This window comes from Mixophyes fleayi, chromosome 4 (assembly GCF_038048845.1).
Source record: "Mixophyes fleayi isolate aMixFle1 chromosome 4, aMixFle1.hap1, whole genome shotgun sequence".
In the NCBI taxonomy this organism is placed as follows: domain Eukaryota; kingdom Metazoa; phylum Chordata; class Amphibia; order Anura; family Limnodynastidae; genus Mixophyes; species Mixophyes fleayi.
Genome location: NC_134405.1, coordinates 116,660,649 through 116,687,290, shown reverse-complemented (window position 1 = coordinate 116,687,290; position 26,642 = coordinate 116,660,649). Strand labels below are relative to the sequence as shown.

The window sequence follows — 26,642 nt, the reverse complement described above, 5'->3', positions numbered from 1 at the left end:
TAGCTAATCCCATCTAGATTTAAAACCAATTGAAAAAAAAAAGAAATACATTGGTAAACTTGCCTCTTTTTTACGCTAGAGGGTAAAAAAAAAACCTTGAACATAATAAAATAATACACGTCGGGGCCCTTAGAAATGAATATGATATTGTTACATTTTCTCAATATAGAGTACAGTCAATTGCAATTCTCTGTGTTCCTTTAATAGACAGGATTTCATTGTATGATAGGTCTCTAAAGTCTTTTTTTAATGTGCTAGAAAAATAAAAAGTAAATTGAATGTAATTCGTATTGTCAGTGCCAAATCTTTGCAGACAAGAAGTCCAAAGAGAGATGGATGTCTTGGTAGAAAAAAACGGCACATAGACTGTGCCATTTAGCTAGCAGCTGTTCTTGCCCTAAGCTTTGCCTTTAAAGTATACCAAATCCAGATAACAGGATCACACATTTAATCTCTTCCATGTGTGGCTGGGATATGACAAAGATGTGAAAAGTGGAAAGCATGTATTGTGTGTGACAACAGATGTAAGGTGGGGCTATTGGGAATTAAGAGACGGGAAAATGCTGAGTAGATGCAAATGGTGATCACACACATCATATTGGATTGGCAGATGGTGAACATGCAGTGACAAGTTAGCAGTTTGGTTTATAGATAACCAAATAATAGAAAACAGACTGCAGAAGAGAATGACATAACAGAATAGCTATGAATGTTGAGTGCTCATTTGTGAATGTACTTGTTGACTTGCTGAACCCCATAATGACCATTGCAGTTTTGCAATCAGAAATATTTTAACATTTTTGCTTTGTGCTGCTTAAAGAAGAATAACTTTTTTTTTATTTGTTAGAATATGCAAGTGGAAATAATATATGTCATGTCAGATAGGTATTTTTTTTAATTTTTAAACATTTTGAAATAGTCATTCTTTTGCTTTAGGATTATATTAGTTAAACCTACCCCTCGTTAGACTCTGTGCCTCCACTACAGGTAGTGCCAAATCTGACTGTCTGTTGCATCTAGTGAGTTCCCGTGACATTTCTGACAACTATATTGTTATAAAATAGTCTTATGTAACTTTTTACTTGGAGGGATCTTAGAAAAGATGCTGAACCAGGGCATTTGATTTGCTGTATCAGTCTATACAATCTCAAACTATCTTATGATCACGCTATTGGCCTGATGTTGGTTGTAAACATTTGAGTGAATAAGAGATGCAAAGTATAATGAAAGTAGGGGATACCACTCATATGTCTCATTATACTTAGGGTTATGTATAAAACTGCCAGGCAGGATTACTTGGCCACTATTTGGCTATCGTAGGAAAAGACCTCAATAACTTTTGAAAGACAGTAGTGTACTTAATGCACCACTCCAACTTAGGACTGATTGACAGGCTGGTCCCTCTCCCAGGAACAAGCCACTTTACTGCATGCAGTCAAATCTATAGTGGAATGGATCTACCAATCCATTCTTTTCCTACGTTCCCCATTGTATGTGCCTTCCCCTCTCTCTTCTGCTGATGGCATGTCACATATGGGGTGCGCTACCTGACATGTATGCTGGAAACAAGAAAAGCAGACAGAAGAGTCTTCCTCTGAAACGCACAGTATCAAATGGAAGAAGGTAAATGTGGGTGGAGGGAGGGCAATGGGGGTTGGAGGCTGGGCTATTAATTTAATAGGAAGGGTGGGTGCTAATCTTTTAATTGTGGGTGGGAGATATTCATTTATTGGTGGGGGCAATTTATTTATTGGTTGGGACCTTTTAATTTAATTTTGGGTCCAGTGCAGTACCTAGTGATTTAAGGTGGAGTGATGATCATGTACCCACCAGGGTACCAGGAAAATCCCCCGCTGCACCTATTCCCAGACACCATTGTAGACAGAGAGGAACCCAGCTGCTTTAAGCATTGGGCATCATTGTAGATATATGAGAGAACAAAAGATAAATAGATAGATATTCAATCCTGAATAGTGAACAAATTGCATCTCTCTTGCCATGTTTAATATTATGTTGTTAATTTAAATTACATTTCTGAAGTTTATTTGTTTCTATATTTGTTTGTGATTAATAGAAAGAATGGTCATTACTCCCACACAAAAAAAGCTTTGAGCATTTATATTTTAAATTCAGATTTTTAAAAATTATAATAATTTATAATTTCAGCACTATGTCATTAAGAACTATCTTCAGCGTAAAGAAGAACAAGGAGTCCTGGAAGTGATGATATGGCCCCCACAGAGCCCTGATCTCAACGTCATCGAGTCTGTCTGGGATTACATGAAGAGGCAGAAGGATTTGAGCAAACCTACATCCACAGAAGATCTGTGGTTAGTTCTCCAAGATGTTTGGAACAACCTCCCTGCTGAGTTCCTTCAAAAACTGTGTGCAAGTGTACCTAGATGAATTGATCCATTAATGATGTTTTGAAGGCAAATAGTGGTCACACCAAATATTGATTTGATTTAGATTTCTCTTCTGTTCATTCACTTTGCATTTTGTTAATTGATAAAAATAACTATTAACACCTCTACTTTTGAAAGCATTCTTACTTTGCAGCATTTTTTCCACACCTGCCTAAAACCTTTGCACAGTACTGTATATATATATATACAGTACTGTGCAAAGGTTTTAGGCAGGTGTCATTTGGTAATGACAGAGGTATGTCTCCTAAGCAAGATTTGCAAACTGTACCTTGAGATGCACAAAGGGTGGAAGGAGAGGGGAATCTAGCTGAAGGTGAATTTGACAGGTATATAGATGAGCATGATTGTATAGAATACTTGAATATGATTTTTACCGCAAGACCTGACATGCTTGACACCCCCTTAGAAAATTTAAAATTTTATGCATTTACAGATGGGAGTTGTCATAGACAGACGGACACATGTACTAGTTATACTGTTATAGGAAATTGATATAAAAGCTAAACCCCTTTGCCCATCTCACTTAGCCTAAGTAGCTGAACTTGTGAGATTGAGAAAAGCATGCGAGTTGGCAGAGGGTAAATCAGTTAATAGTGTGTAACTTTGGGGCTCTATTGGTCTTTATTACAGTAGCAGGACACCAGTAGCGCACTCACATCACATAAAAGGACTTCTGGCATTGATACAACTACCCAAGGAAGTAGCCATTATTAAGTATAAACACACACATATGACGGGGACCCCATATCATTTGGTAATGACAGAGCAAATGAGGCTGCTAAGTAAAAACAAATGTCACCAAATGAATGACTTTTGAAGCTCTCAGTGTACAGACATTGATAGAAATGCAAGATTTGTGTCCCCTACAGGAAAAGGCTGTCTAGAAGTCGAAAAGATGTGGCCAAGAGTCCTCTTCACTCTGGAAAGATGGATAAGGTAGGTCAGTAGCTCCCAGAGAATATCTTCCGAGCTAAGCAGAGGCGACACATGGTCTGACGCACCTGGGTAAGGAGGGTGTGTGTAAATTGGTAGGAGCATACTGGTGTGTACAGGGTTTCTCTTCACAGACATGTAAGAAGACAATGTCTTGTCTTTCTTTTATTCAGCTACTTCTAATAATGCTGTTTCTGTTAAGAAAATTGGTCAGAATATTGTTTGTAAGTTCGACATCTCCAAAATCATTAAAAGGGATCGTGGTACACATTTTTCTGAGGATGTCTTTCAACTTGTGTGTAAGGTCATGGGTATTGAGATTAAGTTAAATTCCCTATAGGCCAAAAGTCAGTGGGAAAATAGAATCTTCACCAATACTCAGTAAACAGATCTCTGCTGTGTCTGAATTTTTCACACGCAAAGAAACTTGAAAATGGGGAAGCTGAATGGAATGATCAGGCAATAGCCCACCCCATCAGTTTTGATGAAAGACCCACCGGTATTATTAAAGTACTGTTAACCAGATTAAAGGATATCAGAAATGAGGTTATGTTAAGAGATATAAGAGAGTGGTAGTTGGGAAACTTCCTCTAGGCTACTGTTAAAATGTTATACAAGCTGAGACTTGACTTAAACAGATGGAAATGGTAGGCATGGGGAACTTTACTAAAATATTGTGTATTGATATAACAGATTATATTGTGCATTATATCCTTCCAGATAATGTATATCACATATGTGGGCAAAGGGCGTACAAACGGTTAACTCCGTGCTCCAAAGGTTTATGTTTTCCAAGAGGTGTAGTTCCTGCAATAATGACTGTTTCCCGTGATAAAATGACTGACATTCACATAACAACTTCAGCTCCATATGTAAACACACAGTATGAACAGAGACAAAAGAAATATGATTCCAGGGGAAGAACCTTCAGCTACAAAGGATTCCAGATCATGGTTGCATTGGATCCTACTAAGACTGCTCAGGGAACCCTAAATTATAAATATATATACAAGCCCTGGCTAAACAAATGGACAATATTACCGAGATGTACGATGACACATACAGGTATATAGGTAAGGAGCTCTAAACATATAAGAGATTAGTACAGCATAGAATGATACTAAATTATCTTGCTACAATTACTGGTGAACATAGTGTGATGTTGGCCACCCAGTTTGATGATCAGTGTTGTGTCAACATAATGAGCACATGAATAGGTAACTGGTATTGTTAAGCTCCTTATCCTTATAGTTGGTGTCTTTATAGTAATTGGCTTATGTATTAGATGTGTTCCTGCTGTGTTTAAGTGTGGTAAATATTTGACTGAGGTGACCAAAGAAAATGACAATGTGATGGTATTAAGAGGGACTGGTATCACAGAAAATGAAGTGTTATATTACGCTCCTACAATAGAATCCTAAAAGGGTGAGAGTGTTTGATATACTCTCAAAGGCTGGAACTGTTAAAGTTAAATTATTGGATGAAGGTGGTAATCAATATTTTCTGTACACTACAATCAATAGCAATGCGATCTATATGCATTTTCATAACAAAATTTTATTAAGCTTAACGTTTACTAGTCTTTTTATATAAAATAAAGTGGTAAAGAGGCTAAAACATGTTTCCAACTTGCAATTGTGAACAGAATGATACAATGTAATTTGTATGAGAATGCTTCCGGTATTATTCACACTTTGCGTTCGCTAGTTTTAAATAATATCACTTTTCATACACTAAAATTCCAGCTCACAAGGATCATAAAAACACGTTAATATAGGTTTAAAGACTGGAAGCTGACGAAGGACAGCTGTCAGTTTCAAGTAACAATAATCAGGGGAATTCACCAATGCCACGTTGAGTTCATGGGAGGTCATAACCCGGCAACCTATGAATGAAGGGCCTGAGTCATTAAGGAAAGTAAGGCAAAAAAAGGAGTAAATGTTCCCTGGGACAAACCATGTTACAAAGCAAGGGGTGCAAATGAGTTTATTATTTTTGCACATAAGTTAAATACTGGCTGTTTTTTCATGCAGCACACAAATACTTAATAGCTTAATTTTTACAATGAAATTTAAAGTTGATCTAGGACATGCCCTACCTGAACTATAAATCTGTCCCCACAGTCATAACAGGACCCATTATTCAAGGAACACCTAGGGAAAACACTGGGCACACAAAACCCACTACTATATGAGACAAGTCCTTCATATGCCCTCTTGTCATACCTAGGGGAGCCGTGGGAGCAACACAGACTTTCTGGGGATCAAGCATTCTCAGACACCAGGGGAGTAAGTTTTAAAAATCGAGAGAGAAACCGGTTGTGAGGCACAAAGGAGAGCAGATGGGGAGTCAGACAGGGGGTTACCTTTGATGAATATAGGGGTGCATGGGGTGTGCGGACAAAGGAAACAGATAAGGGAAAAGATAAGGCAGACATATCCTCCTCCCTTTTCCTTGACAACTTCGCTTCATGGCTCCCCCACTACCTTTCCTCTGACCTTCCCTCCATCATACTTGGTGACTTTAATATTCCTATTGACAACTGTTCTGACCCCGCCACCATCAAACTTCTCGCCCTCTCCTCCTCCCTAGGCCTCACTCAGTGGACCTCTTCCCCCACCCACTGTCTTGGTCACTCCCTTGACCTTGTCTTCTCTCACCTCTGTGATCTCTCTGACTTCTCCAACTCTCCCTTTCCACTCTCTGACCACCATCTCCTCTCCTTCACTCTGTCCTCCTCCCCTGCTCCTGCCTCGCCCAAAGCCACCCACACCAGGCGTAACCTTGACGCTATTGACCATACCTCCTTGTCCTCCTCTCTTGAAACTCTCCTATCACCCCTTCCCTCCCTGGTCTGTCCTGACCAGGCGTCCTACCTCTACAATCTCTCCCTCTCTACTGCCCTGGACGCTGTCGCCCTGGCCTCTACTGTCAGCAGACGCCGCATTATTCCCCAGCCCTGGCACTCAAAACTCACCCGCTTCCTCCAAAAGTGCTCTCGCACTGCTGAACGCCTCTGGAGGAAATCTCCTTCCCTGGCCGACTTCCTTCACTTTAAATTCATCCTCTCTTCTTTCTGCTCCACCCTCTCCCTCGCCAAACAATCCTTCTTTAAGTCCCTCATTTCTTCTCAGTCCTCCAATCCTCGCCGCCTCTTTGCCACCTTCAACTCCCTCTTCTCCCCCCCACCCCCTTCTGTCCCATCTTCCCTGTCCGCTTCTGACTTTGCCACCTTTTTCTCTTCCAAAATTGAGGCCATCAGACTGAACATCTCCTCCTCCCCTTCTCCCGCCTCCCTCTTTGCTTCACCTCCTACCAACACCCAACTCTGGTACTCCTTCGGCCCTACAACAGGTGAAGAAGTTAGCTCTCTCATTCTTTCCTCTCCACCCTCTACCTGCCCTCTCGATCCCATCCCCTTTCACCTCCTTCGCTCTCTTTCTCCCACTGCCTGCTTTTACCTCGCACACCTTTTCAACCTATCACTCTCCTCTGGTGTAGTACCCCTCTCATTTAAACATGCTCTCATCTCTCCTATCCTCAAGAAACCCAATCTCGACCCCACATCTCTTGCCAACTATCGCCTTATCTCTCTTCTCCCCTTTGCCTTTAAATTACTTGAGCGAATTGTCTGCAGCCGCCTAACCAGGCACCTCTCGGACAATTCCCTCCTTGACCCTCTCCAATCCGGCTACCGCCTCTTCTACTCTACCGAAACTGCCCTGGCCAAGGTTACTAATGATCTCCTGTCGGCCAAATCCAAGGGTCATTTCTCCCTACTCATTCTCCTTGACCTTTACGCAGCCTTTGACACCGTGGATCACCCCCTCCTGCTGCAAACTCTTCTCTCTCTCGGCCTCTCTGGTTCTGTCCACGCCTGGTTCACCTCATACCTCGCTAACCGGCTCCTTCTCTGTATCCATGTCTGGTTCTTCCTCCTCCCCCTACCCTCTCGCTGTAGGAGTCCCACAGGGCTCCGTTCTCAGCCCTCTACTCTTTTCGCTCTATACTTCCTCCCTTGGTGCTCTCATCTCCTCCTTTGGCCTTCAGTACCACCTTTATGCTGATGACATTCAACTTTACATCTCTTCACCTGATCTTTCCTCCACCCTCCTCGCTCAGGTATCTGACTGCCTCTCCGCCATCTCCTCCTGGATGTCGGAGCGCTTTCTCAAAATTAACATTTCCAAAACTGAACTCATTGTCTTTCCTCCTCCCAGCCTCCCATCCCACCATAACCTCTCCATTGTCGTTAACAACACCACCATCTCCTTTGTCACCCAACTCCGCTGCTTGGGTGTCACCCTTGACTCTTCTCTATCTTTTACCCCCCACATTCATTCTCTTGCCCAAGCCTGTCGCTTCCAACTAAGCAACATCGCCCGCATCCGTCCCTTTCTCTCTCAGGAGGCCACCAAAACCATCATACACGCACTCATCATCTCCCGCCTGGATTACTGCAACCTCCTCCTCACCGGCCTCCCCCACTCCCGTCTCTCCCCCCTCCGCTCTATACTCAATGCGACCGCAAGACTCATCTACCTCTCACGCCGCTCATCCTCTGCCTCCCCTCTCTGCCTTGCCCTACACTGGCTCCCCTTCCCCTACAGAATTCTTTTCAAACTCCTCACCACCACTTACAAGGCTCTCTCCCACTCTACTGCCCCTTATATCTCTAACCTCCTCTCCATTCACACTCCCACCCGCTTCCTGTGCTCGGCCAATGACCGCCGCCTCTCCTCCACTCTGATCACCTCTTCCCATTCCAGAATCCAGGACTTTTCCCATGCAGCCCCCCTTCACTGGAATGACCTCCCTCGCTCCATCCGCCTCTCTCCCACTCTGTGCTCCTTCAAACGTGCACTCAAAACTAACCTCTTTCTCAAAGCCTACCAACCATCCACTTAACCCCCATCTCCTCCACTGATTCTCCCCTCTCTCCCATTGCCTCAACTGGCTCCTCTTGTGCCTGGTCTGTTTAACCCTCCCTTAGGATGTAAGCTCGCTTGAGCAGTGCCCTCTTCCCTCCTGTCTCCTTACCCGTTCTTCTGCTCCATGTCTATTGCATCTGCCTGCCTGGAGTTTCTGAAGTATTGGTACTTTTGTTTATTGTTCTGTACTGTTATACCCTGTATAGTCTACTGTTTGTACTATGTGCGGCGCTGCGGAAACCTTGTGGCGCCTAACAAATAAATGATAATAATAACAATAATAACATAAGAAAGAGGTGAACAAATATAGGGTAGACATTAGAGAGGTGTAGGAATACAGGATACCTCAACACCTGTACAGCTTCTGGAGGCCAAGGCAGCAGGGGCAGGCCAGGCTGAGGGGCACGCCCCCCGGACAAGTCCCATAGTGGGCTACCTTGGGCTGGGACATTGCATTTGTTTCCTTTAAAATGTTCCTCATAGGCTGCTGAGATGAGTCTTGCCCCTCGGGTTAAGATTTTCCAGCCCTCCCCTGCAATGCAGCCCCAAGGTCCCCAGTCAGTCTTTTCACATTTCCATACTAAATTTCCACTTCGATCTTTGGTTACAAGGCGGTTGTTATATTTTAAGGAACTACTATGCTACACATTTTCTTTTGCTGCTCTTGGAACATGCTGTATAGGAGAAAATACAACATGTACACTGTATATGTAAGGGTTCATGCATGCAGTGTCTGTCTACTTGTAGCCCACCACCACCTGTAAGTCCCCTGTAAACTATCAATAGTTCACATAGCAAGATCATTAGCTTTCTAAATATATGTGTGAGATGATCTGGATGTTGCCTCTACTCTGCTTTAATGCAGGTTTATTGATGAGAACAAAGTCAAACTACTTCAAATTCAGTGGACGATTACCTCAGGAGCTGCATATGTCCCCACTTACTATTGGCTGTAGTGTCACAGTGAGTACAGTGTACTCACACACAGGGTACTCACACACAGTATTTATCAGATTATTTAGTGTTTGATTGTTAATATTTTTTCAGCAGCTCGACAAACCAAATTTAAGTTAATCTACAGTTTGGACTGTGTGTTTAGCTTGGTTTGTGTATGTTGTGTTGTGTAGTGTTGCTAGCTGCAATGATGCAATTCTGAGACTGTAAAATGTCCTTCCATGCCCTCAGTGGTATGGCCATACCCGCTTTAGTTGCTGAACACGCCCTTTTAACAGTTTGCTGCTGCTTCCTGGTGGCACACACACATTTTCATGGGTCACTACCATTGCATTCCACCGGGAGGTCCTACATGCCAGTGTGACACTGGATACTTGGAGTTCTATGTTAGGTCAGTTTGGGGGTAGGGGGGGATAGGTGAATTTATTAAATTTGAATACTAATAATTTAATATCAGAGCATGCTGGGGGGAAATATACCTATTTATTAATTCTTAATGTTATAAAAGTTTAACGCTGGGGCTGGTTTGGGGGGTAAGAGGTTTACTTATTATTATTGTTATCTTTTATTTATAGGGTGACAGATGCGGCCTGTAATGCCATACAGAGGGCAAACAACAAGACGATACATGGTAGAACAGTACAGCACAGTAAACACATAACGCTACAACTCTCAACACAGTTACTGACTGGATAGGTAATGGAGTGCAATGGGTATATTCAGCGCATGCTGAAACCTGTGCTCATAACTGTGTGAAACTATCAGGTTTTGAGCCACTGAAAGAGGTGCAAAAACAATGAAGGAGAGGAGTCAAGGGGCAGAAAGCCCAAGGAGCAGGTGGTCATTGTAGCTAGTGATCAAAAGTAATAGGTAATGAGAACATGAGAAAAGAGGACCATGGTCATTAGAGCTTACAATATAAAGAGAAAGGGGCAGACAAATGGTTGACATATGGAGGTGAACCAGTGTAAGGGGATCTGAGGGCAAGAAGCAGGAATGGGAGAGATGGAGATTGAAAGAAGGTGAGATATACTACACGGTGAAGTGGTTAAGCAGAGGTGTGGTAGGCTGTTATGTACTGATGGGTTTGAAGGCTGGATTGATGCATTAGGCTTATTATGGTTCTCCGAACCCTGATAGCTGTTTCCAAGGAGTGTTATTGGTGAAGGGCGAGCCTTGATTGGCGGTGTTGGGTTTTCCAGGTGTGAGTAAGGCTAAAGAAGGCCTAGGTCTGAGCGTTCCTTCAGTGTGAAGAGGATGCTCTTCCTCTCTCCTGGGAGAATGCTATTATTTTAATGTTATGGTTGGTTGCAGGTAGGGAGGCCTAATTATTAAAAGTGAACAGGGCTACCCTCAGGGGGTACAGGGAGTACAGCAGTATAGAAGTAAAACAAATTATGTTGCAGTTTCTTATTTTTTCTTTATTTTGATAGATACCAGCCAGACATTTTACAAGTTGAACTAGTTTATAAGATCACTATCACCTGTACACAAGGAAGGCATCTATTTTCTGGTCATCATCATCATCATTTATTTATATAGTGCCACTAATTCTGCAGCGCTGTACAGAGAACTCATTCACATCAGTCCCTGCCCCATTGGAGCTTACAGTCTAAATTCCCTAATATAGACACACACACACACACACACACACACAGACTAGGGTCAATTTTGATAGAAGCCAATTAACCTACCAGTATGTTTTTGGAGTGTGGGAGGAAACCGGAGCACCGGGAGAAAACCCATGCAAACACACAAACTCCACACATATAAGGCCATGGTCGGGAATTGAACTCATGACCCCAGTGCTGTGAGGCAGAAGTGCTAACCACTAGGCCACTGTGCTGCCCTATATTATTAACCAGTATTCAGACTATAAGTTTGGTAAGAGCCAGTGACATCACCGAAGCACTAGCTTAAGGTACAGATTCCTAATAAATTGATAGGTCCATTATATAAAAGATATCAGTAACCTACAATAGCTTCTATAATAAAGATTGTAATAATGTAATATATAGTGTTTAGATTTGTTTTAGTTTATAGAATTGCTGAAAGTTTCAAGTTAATAAGTTAGCAATATTTTAGACACTCATTTTTTTTGTTTCCTATTTCCCTTCATATATTAGTCTGCAGAATACATAAAACTGAAAATTTGAATTCAATTGTTAGATAAATGATGAAGAGAACTGTGTATGGTGAAAAATAAATTTAAAAAGAAATGGTCACTGAAGCAAGGAGTAAATTCTGTATAGAAATAGAATGAAACATTATTCTAATGTTAAAATGATTTTTGTAACAAATGGAAGGCCTGATCCTGAGAGACAAGTGTGTTGCAGAGCAGTGACAATTTTGAATATGGTAATGAAGGTTAAGGACACTTCCCTAGTTAATTGTAAGTTTAAAACTACAAGAAACACATGAATCCTATAAAAACAAACTCAAATAAATAGTGACATAATAGAAATAACACATCAACATGACTGAATTTCTGTATGATTCTTATCTCTCTCTCTCTCAATAAATACAGGAGTGCTCTTATCTTTTCCAAAAGTAAATGGATACATGATCATCACATCCATATGTGTTCGTAGACATATCCTCCCAAAACCATGGGCGTTAATATGTAGTTGGTCCCTCCTTAGCTTCTATAACAACCTCCACTCTTCTGGGAATCCATTCAGCCACAAGAGCATTAGTGAGGTTGGGCACAGATGTTGGCGTTAAGCCTAATTCATCCCAAAGGTGTATCATGGTCAGGGCTCTGTGCAGGCCAGTCAATTTATTCAACACAAAACTCGAGAACCCATTTTTTTCATTTACACAGGAGCCACTATGTTGGAAGCTTACAATTCCCTAGAATATCAATGTATGCTGTAGCACTAAGATTTCCCTTCACTGGAATGAAGGGGCTTATGCCAAATAATGAAAACAGCCAAATAACTTTATTCCTCATCTACCAGTTTTCAATATACATTCAGGTAGGTAGCATTCTCCAGGCAAGCCCAGATTTGTCTGTCCAGACTGCCAGGTGGTGAAGTATGATTCGTCACTCCTGAGAAATCATTTCCATTACTCCAGAATGCTATGGTGGTGTGCTTTAAACCACTCCAGTTGATATTTGGCATTGTGCAGGGCAATCTGATGCTTGTGTGTGTCTGTTCGACCATGGAAACCCAATCCATGAGGTGCCCGATGAACAGTTCTTGTGCTGATGTTGCTTCCTGAGGCAATTTTGCACTCGGTAGTGAGTGTTACAAGTGAGGACAGTCAATTTTTATGTGTTATTTGCTTCAGCTCTTGGCAGTCCCATTGTGTGAGCTTGATGGCCGCTTCACGCTGAGCTGTTGCTGTTTCAAGATGTTTCCACTTCACAATGTTACAGTTGACTGAGGCAGCTCTAGCAGGGCAGAAATTTGATGAACTGATTGGTGGGAAACGTGGCATCCTAGAACAGAGCCATGTGAAAAAGTCACTGAGCTCTTCAGTACGACCCACATTACTGCTAATAATGGATTATGGAGATTGCACCTGTTAACAATAGGTGTGGCTGAAATGCTCAAACACACTCATTAGAAGGGGTTCATCATCATCACCATTTATTTATATAGCGCCACTAATTCCGCAGCGCCGTACAGAGAGCTCACTCACATCAGTCCCTGCCCCATTGGGGCTTACAGTCTAAATTCCCTAACACACACGCACACACACACACACACACACACACACACACACACACACACACACACACACACACAGAGACTAGGGTCAATTTGTTAGCAGCCAATTAACCTAACAGTATGTTTTTGGAGTGTGGGAGGAAACCGGAGCACCCGGAGGAAACCCACGCAAACACAGGGAGAACATACAAACTCCACACAGGTAAGGCCATGGTCAGGAATTGAACTCATGACCCCAGTGCTGTGAGGGAGAAGTGCTAACCACTGAGCCACCGTGCTGCCAATACTGCCCATGGGTTCCACATACTTTTGATCATGTGGTATATATATATATATATATATATATGCTATAGTATATATATATATATATATATATATATATATATATATATATACATACATATGTAATTATGATAAAACAGCTGTCTTCTTTATTTGTATATTATTTGTCAGGATAGCAGACAACTTTCACAGAAACAGACTATTTTTTCACTGGTGATCTCTAGCTCTAATCTAAAATAGTTCCACTCACTATTAGATCAGTCAACTTGTCCAGCATTGATCACCCCACTGGAAACATCAGTCTTTCAAACCTTGAGCTCCTCTCCAGTTTGAAAGATGTCAAACTCATGTCTTCCTCCCATTGAGACTGACACCTGTCCCCTCCATAAAGGAGATTAAAGCAGGTGCTCTGCTTGGCCTGTTTGTAAACCTTCATCTCAGTTACACCCTGGAACTGTAATGTATGCTACCAGCTTCCCAGATAAACGGATTGAACTGCATCCTGTTTTCACCTGTAGCAGCCTCTGTTTCCCTTAGAGCTCTGTGTACTCACTGGTACTCAGTTGCCCCCAGTTTTTGTGTGCAATAGTATCAATTTATATTCAGGGCTGATATATAACAAGAGACTAGTACAGATAGATCCTAGGCAGGGATAAGGAAACTATCAGGTTAACAAATACGTCAAAAACAATCTAAAAATTTGGGAAGACAGCTAACAGAATCAACGGGGTCAAAAAACTGGTCAGGGTGAGTGGCAGGCAAAGAATAGTCAGAAGAAACAGGGTCAAACAACGAGCAGACTTGAAGCTGATACAGAGCACAATGCCTAAAAAAGCAAACGCTATAACAGGTAATGAGTCAATGGTGCAGACAGCCTTATAAACCTTCTGAGACCAATTCTAGCAGTGGCCCAATCAGCCATCTGAACACTGATGTAGTTCTAAGCGCCTGAGAAACTATGATGAATTTCCCACCGCTTCTATTCCAGTCTCTGTTCCCAGTCTCGGCAGTAAAGTAAGAAATCAAGATCAATCACATCAGACCATGTTTTCTACTTTTAATGTGACCTTGCAACAAACACAATTCAAGTAAAAAACAAATAGACATTTTTTGGAAAAATTAGTGTAAATAAAAACTCTGCAATGCCCTGCTTGTGCCCACCAATTAATAATGTGGCTGTGGCTGTTTTCAGAGTTAACTAATCAAATTTTACATTTTGTTCAAAGGTAATTAGCATTCACCTGCCAGCAATGAAAGGGAATGTGATTGTCCCCAAATAAACATCATATGTATCATAGAATTTCCTGCCAGCTCTCTTGGTTGCATCCTACTGGGATAGCCATGGTCTGCAAGGAGCTTTTGAAACATCTACGGGATCTCATTGTTGAAAGGTACCAACCAGAAGAGGGGTATAAAAGAATTCAAAGGCATTACATGTATCATGGAACACTGTGAATACTATACTATATAAGTGAAGAAAATGTGGCACAACAGGGGCATTGCCGAGGTTAGGATGTCCCTTCAAAGTCAATGACAAGACAAAGAAAAATCTCATTATGGAGGATACCAAGACACCTACAGCAACATTAAAAGAGCTGCTGAAATTTCAGTAAGGGACTGGTCACTCCCAGCATGTGACAACACTAGTGTGAGGTATGATGGTGGCAGTATAATGCTTTGGGGCTGTTACTCTCCAGCTAGGACAGGGGCTCTAGTCAGTATCAAGAGCATAATGAATAGCTCCAAATATCAAGACATTTTAACAAAAATCTGCTGGCCTCTGTGAGAAAGCAAAAGATGAAGAGGAATTTTACTTTCCAACATGAGAAAGATCCAAAGCACAAACCCAAGTCAGTCACACGATACAATGTAAAATGTATGGAAAACAACATAATATAAAACAGTTGCAAAAGTTATTGATAGAGCAAGAGTATAAAAATATACATGAAGAAGAAAACAGGATATCATGTTTGTTGCACTTGATAACCAGTCATACTAGGTCTGAAAAGCCTATGGGATAAACCACTTGAGACAGCTAAACTGCATGCTCATAGCAGAAGGTGTCAACCGCCCCCCGCCCCCTCCCCCATGTGTATTAGAGTGAGCCTACAACCAGTCCTGGAGGGAGAACCAATCACAGAGGAAGTGTCAGTAGCCATTGAGAGGGTAGAGGAAGACAGGAGGGAACATAATCATGTAAGTTACAGATGACAGAGAAAAATACATGGATTGTTCTGGGACCACTAGTACACATGAAAGCCATAGTTATTATTTATTCTCATTTGTCCTTGCTATATAACAGTGTGAGCCCTACTAAATACTACAAAAGTTCTAATATTTTGAGACTAATTAAAAAACAAATTTCCTCTTCATTGGCTGGCAATAAATTATAATTATTTTACTGTGGCACTTGATGCCCGGCATAGTTCTGAATGAAAGCTCCCTAGCTATACATGAGCCAGCAGAATCCATTGTTCATTTTCACAAATAGCTTTCAGCATGTAGAGAAAGGCAAAATAGTCAGGTGGAAAATTACCTGCAGGATATGGATTCATTTTCAGTTTGTGCTGCAATGTATTTTTTCCATTATTTTCATCAGATTTACCTGAAAATACACACATGATGAGACATCATTACAATGGAAATGCTAAATACTAAGGGCAACAAGCCTACAAAACAACATACTACAGAACATCCTGATATAGAATGGTCGAGGGGGCAAAGCATAGTCCAACTCTAAAATGCTGTGTGAAAATAGAGCTGGCCAATATCTGTTTCCATTTGTACCTTTAGAGATGACATCACTGATAATATAAAAATAGTATGATGACATGGCAATGGTTAATATCACTGATATGATTATATCCAGTGGTTGAAGTGGGGGAATACGGTGGTATGCCACACGACCACTTCTCCTACTGCCTTCATTGTAATACTATCAAACTTTATTCAGTTACATTCCCATTACATTTTACATACCAAAAATTCTAAATTTTCATACCGCCACTTGGATGGCATAATTGATCACATTAAAATATATAATCCTGAAAGATAATATTCTCAAACTACATGACAATGGATACCAAAATATTACATTACAGTAGATGACATCACTGATGATAATGCATTGAATGCACCATTAATTACATTTGAACAGGTGACATCTCTGATGACATCTCAATGACTTACTTCACCAAACTACATTAAAACAGATTCCATCACAATGGTGGACACTACAGATAATATCATAAAAGATGACATTACAATTGGTAATATTCATTTGTTTAAGATAGATGACATCACAGTGGCTGCTGTGAATGATATAAAAAAAGTAGACAGAGTAGTGCTTGATATGAGGTATAGTTTGGTGACATCTCAGATGACATCAGAAGGCTTTCCATGAGATAATATTACAATTGATTATATTATAATGAGTTACATCACTTATGAAATAAAAATTGATTGACTTCCCAGTGGGTGACAAAATGGGATATTTGTGTTGACACTTGTACACTCATGATATCAGAATGATTAACATCACTAAACACATTACAATGTTTTAAACAGCTAATGACATTACTGTAAGAGACACAATTGGTGACATTACAATGGCTGACACTGTTTCAATGACGTTGTCTCTTGCTCATTTAGCAAGCAGAACAGAACATCTATAGTGCACTGGTGAAACAAAAATAGGGATACAATACGTTTGTAGGTGTAAATTATGTCTCAGGTGTCATAACTGAATACCCAGTGGATAAAGTATTTGCTTCAATAGCTACCATAAGTTGTCTTTCTAGTCCTGTGTATCCTCAGCAGAAAAAAAGAACTATTATGCACCAATGAACCCCAAAAAGAACAAAGTAGGCTGTCTGTAGGTGGGAAGTCTTGCTCAGCACTATTTTTTATTAATCCAAACATTTATTTATACAGCATTCAGCATTCTCCACAGCGCCTTACACTTAGACGTGACATACTTGGAAAATCCAGAGAGTATATCATTGACTGCCCGCCATGTATATTTGATTTAATACTCCTGAACTGGAGTTCTATATCTCCCTCAATTCTTTTTGTTGTTATAATTGTTGACACATCTGATGAATCACAGTGGGTGACATGGCCATTAACATCACAATTAGCAAAATCCCAATGGCTGACATTATTATTGCATCACCCATAAATTCACAAGGGGAGATCACTGATAATTAAACAATGGTGACATAACTGGTGCTTATAGAACAGATGAGTATCACTGATAATAATAATACCATAGATGATATCACTGGTGATGTAGCAAACGGTGAAATAACCGATGACATAAGGATCACTTGCAAAATACAAAACTAAAACTGCTTTGTTATTGTTGATTTGTGATATCTAGTTTAACATTAAAGTGCTGAAATGAGATTCAATTTTGCAGGACAGGAAAGTTTTAATTAGATGAAGAGACGGAGGGAAAGCATTTACCAGGGTGTTTCCTGCATTGCAAGATAGTGCAGAGAATTGTCCCTCCTGCACACAAAAATGACACAAGTAACAATAACATTCTTGATGTTATTATGATTTATTTTTAAGAGTAGAATTAAAAAGTTTAAATTAATGAAGGGGTTGGTAAGCTGGACTTTTGTGACATTTTAACAGTTTGGTTCAACCCTACATATTTTCTAGAGGAACGATTAGCAGAATTATTTTTACGGGGTGTTTCCAAAGGCCGAGGAAGTGGAAGTGGATCTTGAAATGCACTTGGCAGACAAAAAGATGCACTTGGGCACATAAAGAAGCATTGCTGCTCTGCAGATTTTGCAGTTTGTAAAATCACAAACAGGAACATTAATAACTTGTTCACACCTAGTAAAATAAATGAACAATGGAGACACAACCATAATAATGGGTGGCACAACCGATAACATCACAATGGCTTATATCACAATGACTTACATCACTGATGACATAAAATAGAATGACATCCCTATGTGTAACACTATAACTAGTGACATCACTAATGACATCTTACTGGGTAACCTCACGTAAAATATAACAAGGAAAAATATAAGTGCTTGCATAGCAAAATTACATAATTGATAACATCAATATAGATGTCATCACAATGGGTTAATCACTGATGACATCATAGCTTGTGATATTGTGACATCAATGGTTGACACCAGATATTACATTAGAATATATGACATAACAAAGGATAACATACTGAAAATAGTACATTGACATAGCTAATGACATGACAACCACATCACTGATATTATAATTAGATATGTTCACTAACCCCTGTGTTTTGGCTTAGGATGTGGTATTATTTCTAAAATGTCTACGTGTTTTGGTTTGGTACTGGTTTTTCCCAAAAATCATTAAAGTTTTTGGTTTTGGTTTTGGTTTTGGGTATGGATTTTAAAAAATTGAAAAATAGGTAAAATTATGTGATTTTGAGCTGTTTTTGGTCCTATATTACTATTGGTAGCATTAGCATATCATTTTTCAGTCATTTCCAATCTATTTTCTAATGATCCCTTCACAACTGTCCACATTTTCATCAATTTTGGTCTTGAAGGAGTTTGAAACTTTGCCACTGTTGCATTTTGTGACAGAACCGGGCCTTATATTGAGAATATCGTGCCAACCCGGTCTGTCCTCAGTGGGCCAATTAAACAACCATGGCCCACTCTGTTATTAAATGTCACCCGGTGGCCAGATCTGTTATTACTGTGGTGTCCAGAGAGGGAGGGGGGAGGTAGCTCACAGGAAGTGTGAATCAGCGGTGGACCCTGTGACATCAAAAAGTAGTGGAAGGGGTTAAAAAGAGGATGGTCAGGACCTTATCTAAAATCAGGAGGGGGTCTCTCCCTGTTTGCTAACTATTGTTCTAGCAAATCTGCAATACAGTCCGAATGGCACCATCACCGCAGGGGGGAGACCACTGATGCCATGCACTATTTCCACTCTTGTTACCACCCAAACTCTTCACACCACCAATCACAAGAGGACAATGAGTGGGGGCTTGACCCAGGGAGGTGGCCAGGATCAGAGGTCTTGTGAGAAGGGACAAAAATGAGCTGTCTGGGGGAGGGGGTTATTTTTGGAGAATCTTGACAGCGAGGATTTGGACTGTTTGGGAGTAACCGTATTCTCACAGGGCCTTAAAGGAATGCTTGAGGCAGGAGCTTCTTGACATAGATCTGACAGTGTACCTCTAGGACTGATTCTGCCACCACTCCATCGGGAGACACTCGCAGATTCTGGGGAATTGGTGAGCCTACATCGGTAGGGAGACTAATACCCAGTGTCCCACCAATCTGGTAGAGAGTTGGCCTAGTGGCTGGGATCAGCAAGGTACACAGACCCACCTTAAGGATCAGAAACCCTGGCCCACTTGGATTGTCAGCTTTTATTACCAGGAGTTTGGGCTTGCTAGGACTCTGTGCTTGGAGGTAACCTGCTGGAGACTTTGTTGGGGAGTTTTTACTTGCACTGGTGATTTTCTGACACTTGATATATTTGGTGGGGGAACAAGTTTCTCCTTGGGGAGCACTGTTGTAGATTACTAACTGTGTGCACTTTGTTTAATAAAAGGGATTATTATTTCTTTCCTGTCTCCTTACCTGTGTGACCTGTGAACCTAGAGGACTGGGTATCTAGAGAGCTTTGGTTATAACCCTGGTGTCCTCACACATTTGCTTTCTCTGATTTAATTAAAAAAATAGCCAGTCTATAAAGTTTTCTAACACCATCACCTAGCGTAAATCGTCAGCCATGATATCTCCATCTATACATGTATTCTTTGCTAGTGCCAAATTCTGTCCTTTTAATTCCTCAGAAACTGAACTTTCAATTGCATTGTCTTGTCAAGACAGATGTTTTTGGCAACCAAATCTGCATCAATGTGAGTTATACATACTTACTTGTGTGGGAAGGCCAACTATTGGTTTATCTGAACTGTCTGTTTTACATATTTCTTACACTTCACTATTGTAACATATATATTATTTATATATTCTACATTTATATTAGAGATGCTCAGGGTTGGTTCCCCGAGAACCGAACACACCCAAACTTAGCATATCTGAGTACCGAGCCGAGCTGGCTAGATACTTTTGCACGCCCACGGAATTGAAAACGAGGCAAAAGTCATTGTTACATCGTCGGATCTCGCAAGTTTTGGATTCTATAAGTACCGCCCTCCAAGGCAATCCAGCGCCATTTCACAGAGGGACACAGAAGGGGTAGCATGGTTCTTGGCAATCTCTAGTGCAGTTGGGCAGCGTAATTGGTAGAAAAGAAAGAGGAAGGGTAGCAGTGCTCTTCAAAGTCTCCAGAGACATTCAGGAGAGCTCCATTGCTCCATTGCTAATTGTCATTGCTGAATTAGCAGTCTTGAAGCAGTCTTGGTCTAAATCTGCTGTAAAATTGTACGGTGTTATATAGGTAACACACAAAGAGGAGAGCTCTATTGCTAATTGTCACTACTGAAATAAAAATAATAGGGCTGACAGTCTTGGTCGTCTAAATCTGCAGTCACATTGTACTGTGCTATATAGGTAGCACACAAACAGGAGAGCCCCATTGCTCCATTGCTAATTGTCACTGCTGAAATAGAAATAATAGGGCTGGCAGTCTTGGTCTAAATCTGCAGTCACATTGTACTGTGTTATATAGGTAACACACAAAGACGAGAGCTCAATTGCTCCATTGCTATTTGTCATTGCTGAAATACAAATAATAGGGCTGGCAGTCTTGGTCTTCTAAATCTGCAGTCACCTTGTACTGTGTTATATAGGAAAAACACAAAGAGGGGAGACCCATTGCTAATTGTTATTGCTGAAATAGAAATATTAGGGCTGGCAGTCTTGGTGTAAATCTGCAGTTGCATTGTACTGTGTTATATAGGTAACAAACAAACAGGAGAGCTCCATTGCTAATTGTCATTGTTGAAATAGAAATAATAGGGCTGGCAGTCTTGGTCTAAATCTGCTGTAAAATTGTACGGTGTTATATAGGTAACACACAAAGAGGAGAGCTCCATTGCTAATTGTCACTACTGAAATAAAAATAATAGGGCTGACAGTCTTGGTTGTCTAAATCTGCAGTCACATTGTACTGTGCTATATAGGTAGCACACAAACAGGATAGCCCCATTGCTCCATTGCTAATTGTCACTGCTGAAATAGAAATAATAGGGCTGGCAGTCTTGGTCTAAATCTGCAGTCACATTGTACTGTGTTATATAGGTAACACACAAAGACGAGAGCTCAATTGCTCCATTGCTATTTGTCATTGCTGAAATACAAATAATAGGGCTGGCAGTCTTGGTCTTCTAAATCTGCAGTCACATTGTACTGTGTTAGATAGATAACACACAAACAGAATAGCTCCATTGCTAATTCTCATTACTGAAATAGATATAATAGAGCTGGCAGTCTTGGTCTAAATCTGCAGTCACATTGTACTGTGTTATATAGGTAACATACAAACAGGAGAGCTCCATTGCTAATTGCCATTGCTGAAATAGAAATAATAGGGCTGGCAGTGTTGGTCTAAATCTGCAGTAAAATTGGTCAGTGTTATATAGGTAACACACAAAGACGAGAGCTCCATTTCTCCATTGCTAATTGTCATTGCTGAAATTAAAATAATAGGGCTGGGAGTCTGGGTCTTCTAAATCTGCAATCACATTGTACTGTGTTAGATAGATAAAACGCAAACAGAAGAGCTCTATTGCTCCATTGCTAATTTTCATTGCTGAAATAGATATAATAGAGCTGGCAGTCTTGATCTAAATCTGCAGTCAAATTGTACGGTGTTATATAGGTAACACACAAAGGGGAGAGCTCCATTGCTCCATTGCTAATTATCATTGCTGAAAGACAAATAATAGGGTTTGCCGTCTTGGGGCTAGATTTACTAAACTGCGGGTTTGGAAAAGTGTAGATGTTGCCTATGGCAACCAATCAGATTCTAGCTTTTATTTATTTAGTGCATTGTACAAAATGACAGCTAGAATCTGATTGGTTGCTATAGGCAACATCTCCACTTTTTCAAACCCGCAGTTTAGTAAATATACCCCTTGGTCTTCTAAATCTGCAGTCACATTGTACTGTGTTTTCAAAATGGATATCCAGCAGTACACAGAAGCACCAAGCAGCTGCTGGCACCAGTTATGATGATAGTAATCCCACTTCATCATCTGCTAAAGCTTATGTTAAAGTTCATAGTGTTTTAAAGTCAGGGAAACAAAAATGTAAAAAACACCTTTTACCTTGGTCAAAAAAAAAAGACCTGTAATCCAGGCAAAGTTATCTGCAGAAAAAAATAAAATTGCCAACATGCCATTCTACACACGCAGTGGCATGAAAGAATGAGGCCTTCGCCTTTCTCTATGAGTGCTCTGCAACTGTCACTGAGGCATCTTCTTGTAAGGTCAGTCATGACGAAGGAAGACCTTGTCATTCTGACTCCAAAAGTATTGTCCAAATACTTTTATGTGTAAAAGCCAAGCTGGAAGAAAACAGTAAGGCATTATAGGAAAATGTATGTTCAGATTCAGAAATAACACCAATCCCTGAGGATAGTCCGTCCAGGAGTGCTATGTGTGATCCTGACCTTTCTGATAGTGTACCCATAAAAAAGGCCCCTTTCAGCATTTCTGCAGATGTGTGCATGGACAGCCCAAGTGTAGCCGGTGATACACAAATTGAGGATGCCAATTTGGAATTGCAACAGAATGAGGGATTGTGTAGTTGACGAGGATGTTGATGAAGATGATGATGTTTGTGTCCTGCACCAGTGGAAGCAGTTCTTGCACATGATAAGAAGAAGGCCATTGTCATGCCTGGGGATAAAAACAAAAAATCCACCTCTTATGTGTGGAATTATTTTTACCGAAATTCTGACAACAGTTGTCTAGCCATTTGTAGCATTTGTAAAGCCACAGTCAGTAGAGGTAGGAACCTTAACCATCTAGGAACCTCATCCATGTTATGCCATTTGAGGTGAGTTCATGGCAAGCTGTTGGGAAAATTGTTAACTTAAAATTTGCAACAAGCAGACCAGCATCAGCTAGGTCCCTTCTCTCAGCTAGTTCCCGACACCTGCAATCTGCACCCACAACACCGTCCTCATCAATATCCTCAGTAGCGATCGGAGTTAGTACTGCATCCAGGTTGCTAAGGCTAGATGACTCCTCCACTATCCTGGATTCCTCAGAAGAATTCTTGAGCGTTAGTCCCACTGCGGCTGCTGCTGCTGGGGGTGAATCTCCATCCAAGAAGCAGACCAAGAAGAAGACTAGTAGTAGTTTACAACAATTGACTGTTAAACAATCCTTTGCAAGAGGAAGCATGTATGAAAGCTTTGACCCAGTCGCAAAGCAGATCACAGACGCTATGGGGACTATGCTAGTATTAGATCTGCGTCCAATATCCACTATTAGTGCAGCTGGTTTTAGACAGTTACTTGAGGTCTTGTGTCCCCATTACCAAATTTCATCACAACACCATTTTACTAGAAAAGCTATTCCTCACCTCTACCAGAAGGTTCGTAAAAATGTAATGATTGGGCTACAAAATGCCATTCTACCCACTGTACACTTAACCACAGATATGTGGACAAGCGGAACTGGGCAAACCAAAGATTATATGACTGTGACAGCCCACTGGGTTGGTGATTCGCCTTCATCAGCAGGAACAGCAGCAGTATGTACCCAAGTACGACACATTTTTCAGAGGCAGGCTACTCTGTGTATCACTGGCTTCACTAAGAGGCATACAGCTGACAATCTGTTACAAAAACTAAGGGATGTCCTTGCAACATGGCTTATACCGCTTGGACTCTCCTCAGGATATGTCATTTCTGATAATGCCACCAATATTGTGAGAGCGTTACAGCTGGGTGAATTCCATTACATTCCCTGTTTTGCTCACACAATAAACTTGGTGGTGCAGAGCTTTTTAAAAAATAACAGGGACGTGCTGTCTGTGGCTCGTAAAATATCTGTACATTTCTGGCATTCGGCAACAGCATGTAGGAAATTGCACCAGCTACAAGAGCAATTTGCCCTGCCACCAACTGAAGCAAGAGGTGGTGACAGGGTGGAATTTCACCCTGTATATGCTTCTGCGGATGGAGGAACAGCGAAAAGCTATCCACGCTTACACCACAAGTCATGACATTGGGAAAGGAGGGGGGATGTATTTTACTCATTCGCAGTGGAGAATACTTTCCGTGTTGTGCAAGGTGTTGAAACCATTCAAAGTAGTCATCTGTGAAGTGAGTTCAGACACTGCTAGCTTGAGTCAAGTGATTCCCTTAATTAGACTTTTGGAAAAGCAGCTTGAGAAACTGAAGGAGAAGATGAAACAAAGCAATTACGCTAAGTATTTCGGACTTGTAGCTCAAGTACTTTATTTGCTTCACCAGGATCCAAGAGGTATCAAAATCTTGAAATCAGATCATTACATTTCTCGCGAATGTGCTCGATCCTAGGTTTAAGAGCTATGTCTTCTCTTTGTTTCCAACTGACCCAGATCTGAAGGGATGCAAGGAGCTCCTGATGAGCAAGATGACAGCTCAAGAGTTACGTGACAGGACGGCGTCTCCTCCTTCAGTTTCTCAGTCAACTGTTGCTAGTAAAAAACTTAGCTTTCCCAAGAGACGCAGAGATGATGCAGATGACTCAGCACAACATTTTGACATCTGCTCTGGTATAAAAGAATTGACCAAAAAACGTGACACCTCTGACGTAACTCCAACTGATCCTACTGTCTGTCTGTCTCTGTGTGTGTGTGTGTGTTAGGGAATTTAGACTGTAAGCCCCAATGGGGCAGGCACTGATGTGAGTGAGTTCTCTGTACAGCACTGCGGAATTAGTGGTGCTTTATAAATAAAATAAATGATAATAATAATAATAGGTGATTTTCCCACGCTCGTGGGAAAATCCCCTAATACTATAAATAGAGCTAGCTAAGCTCAAAGCGTATCGGAGTTTCTACATTGTAGAAGCTTTTTGCTCGATTCCTTTGTTCAACCATCTATTCTGATGATGATCATCATGGACCTTTGCAGTGTAAAGTGTTTTCAATAATAATTGTTTTAAATAATAAAATTGACTTGCCCCGCACCCAAAAATGCGCTCCTAGGCTGTGCTGACTGGGGGATATGAACAAAGTGGGATGCCCACAAAGCCCACAACCAGCACCAGGCTATGACAGGTTGGTCTGGTCACACTATAACAGGAAAAACCACAGTGGGGGGGGGCACTTGTCATAATTTGACATAACCCAGTCTGCTCAGCACAGGGCTGGATTACTTAGGTGAAACAGGCCCACAAAAAATATGTGGGCCCACAAATCAACCCTTTGCTAAAGGTGCTGGGGCTCCTGCCAACAACCGTGATGGGGTTATAAAGTGTTAAATGATAGAAAAAAGCATTTTTGTATGTGGCAATACTAGTCTCAGCAAGGTCTAGCAGATATAAACTGCTTGGATATGCTGGTACTTATAGAACTGCATGTGTCAGAGAGCATAAGACTGCCAGAGCATGCTGGTGCTTGTAGAACTACTCAACTGTCAGAAATGACAGGTCAGGAGGCTTGTCATTAACTAACCAATGCACAGTGACTTCACTCTGATTGATCAGAATGCAAGAAAACTGCTCTGATTGGTAGTAGCAAATGGACCCCATGTTGCATCAAGCCGCAATGAATTTCATTGATACATTTTATTAATGAACCTCATTGAGACAGTATCAATGAAGTTCATTTTATGTGTGTCTGTCCTTGTAAGGGATATGTCCACCTACTGACATATCTAGGACTTTCACTATTTCCGCAGTGGTACAGTGGATGTCTCCAGTCTCCGGGTGGACAATAGCTACACACAGTAACGCAAATCAAGGGGTTCCAAAAAGGCCATGTCAGTGAAGGTGTAGCATGATTTAATAGCCATAGCATCACTGGCACCACTTCTTTGATGCTTGAATGCTAAGTTGATATGGCACTCCATGAGGATTCCACTCTGCTGGTGGGGTTACAAAGTACACTGCCTTTGGGAAGGGTCTCTTCCTAGTGTATGTTTGTCCATAATTCACATCTCCTTTGATAGCTTTGGAATACATCCATTAATTAAAACCAGTTGTCTAGTGCAGTTATGCACCATGCTAGACATACCTACCTCATAGCCATCAACACCTAATATGGGAACTAACAGAGTGTGCCAGCCTTTTATTCCTCCTGCATTCAAGTACTGAATATAGAATATATGTTAAGGACATTCTCTGCATTTTGTATTCATTAACATAAGAGTGATTTTCCACATTGCTTGTTTTGATTTTGTAAAATGAAAAATCTCTTATAGACTCCAATGACCAGGGTCAGAGTATCAAAAAAATGGTAGATCTTTTTTTTACTTAGCAAGAAAGTTTAAACAAAGCA

The 26,642-nt window shown here is 41.0% G+C and overlaps 1 protein-coding gene across 2 annotated transcripts in view; it reads right to left on the bottom strand.

The window, feature by feature from the left end:
- Positions 1-26,642, bottom strand: part of LIPC (lipase C, hepatic type) — a 204,591-nt gene that overhangs the window by 136,516 nt on the left and 41,433 nt on the right. For both annotated transcript variants that reach the window (XM_075208063.1, XM_075208064.1), the window contains exon 3: positions 15,740-15,808. In XM_075208063.1, coding sequence (XP_075064164.1) covers positions 15,740-15,808 — 69 coding nt within the window. The remainder of the gene's footprint in view (positions 1-15,739; positions 15,809-26,642) is intronic.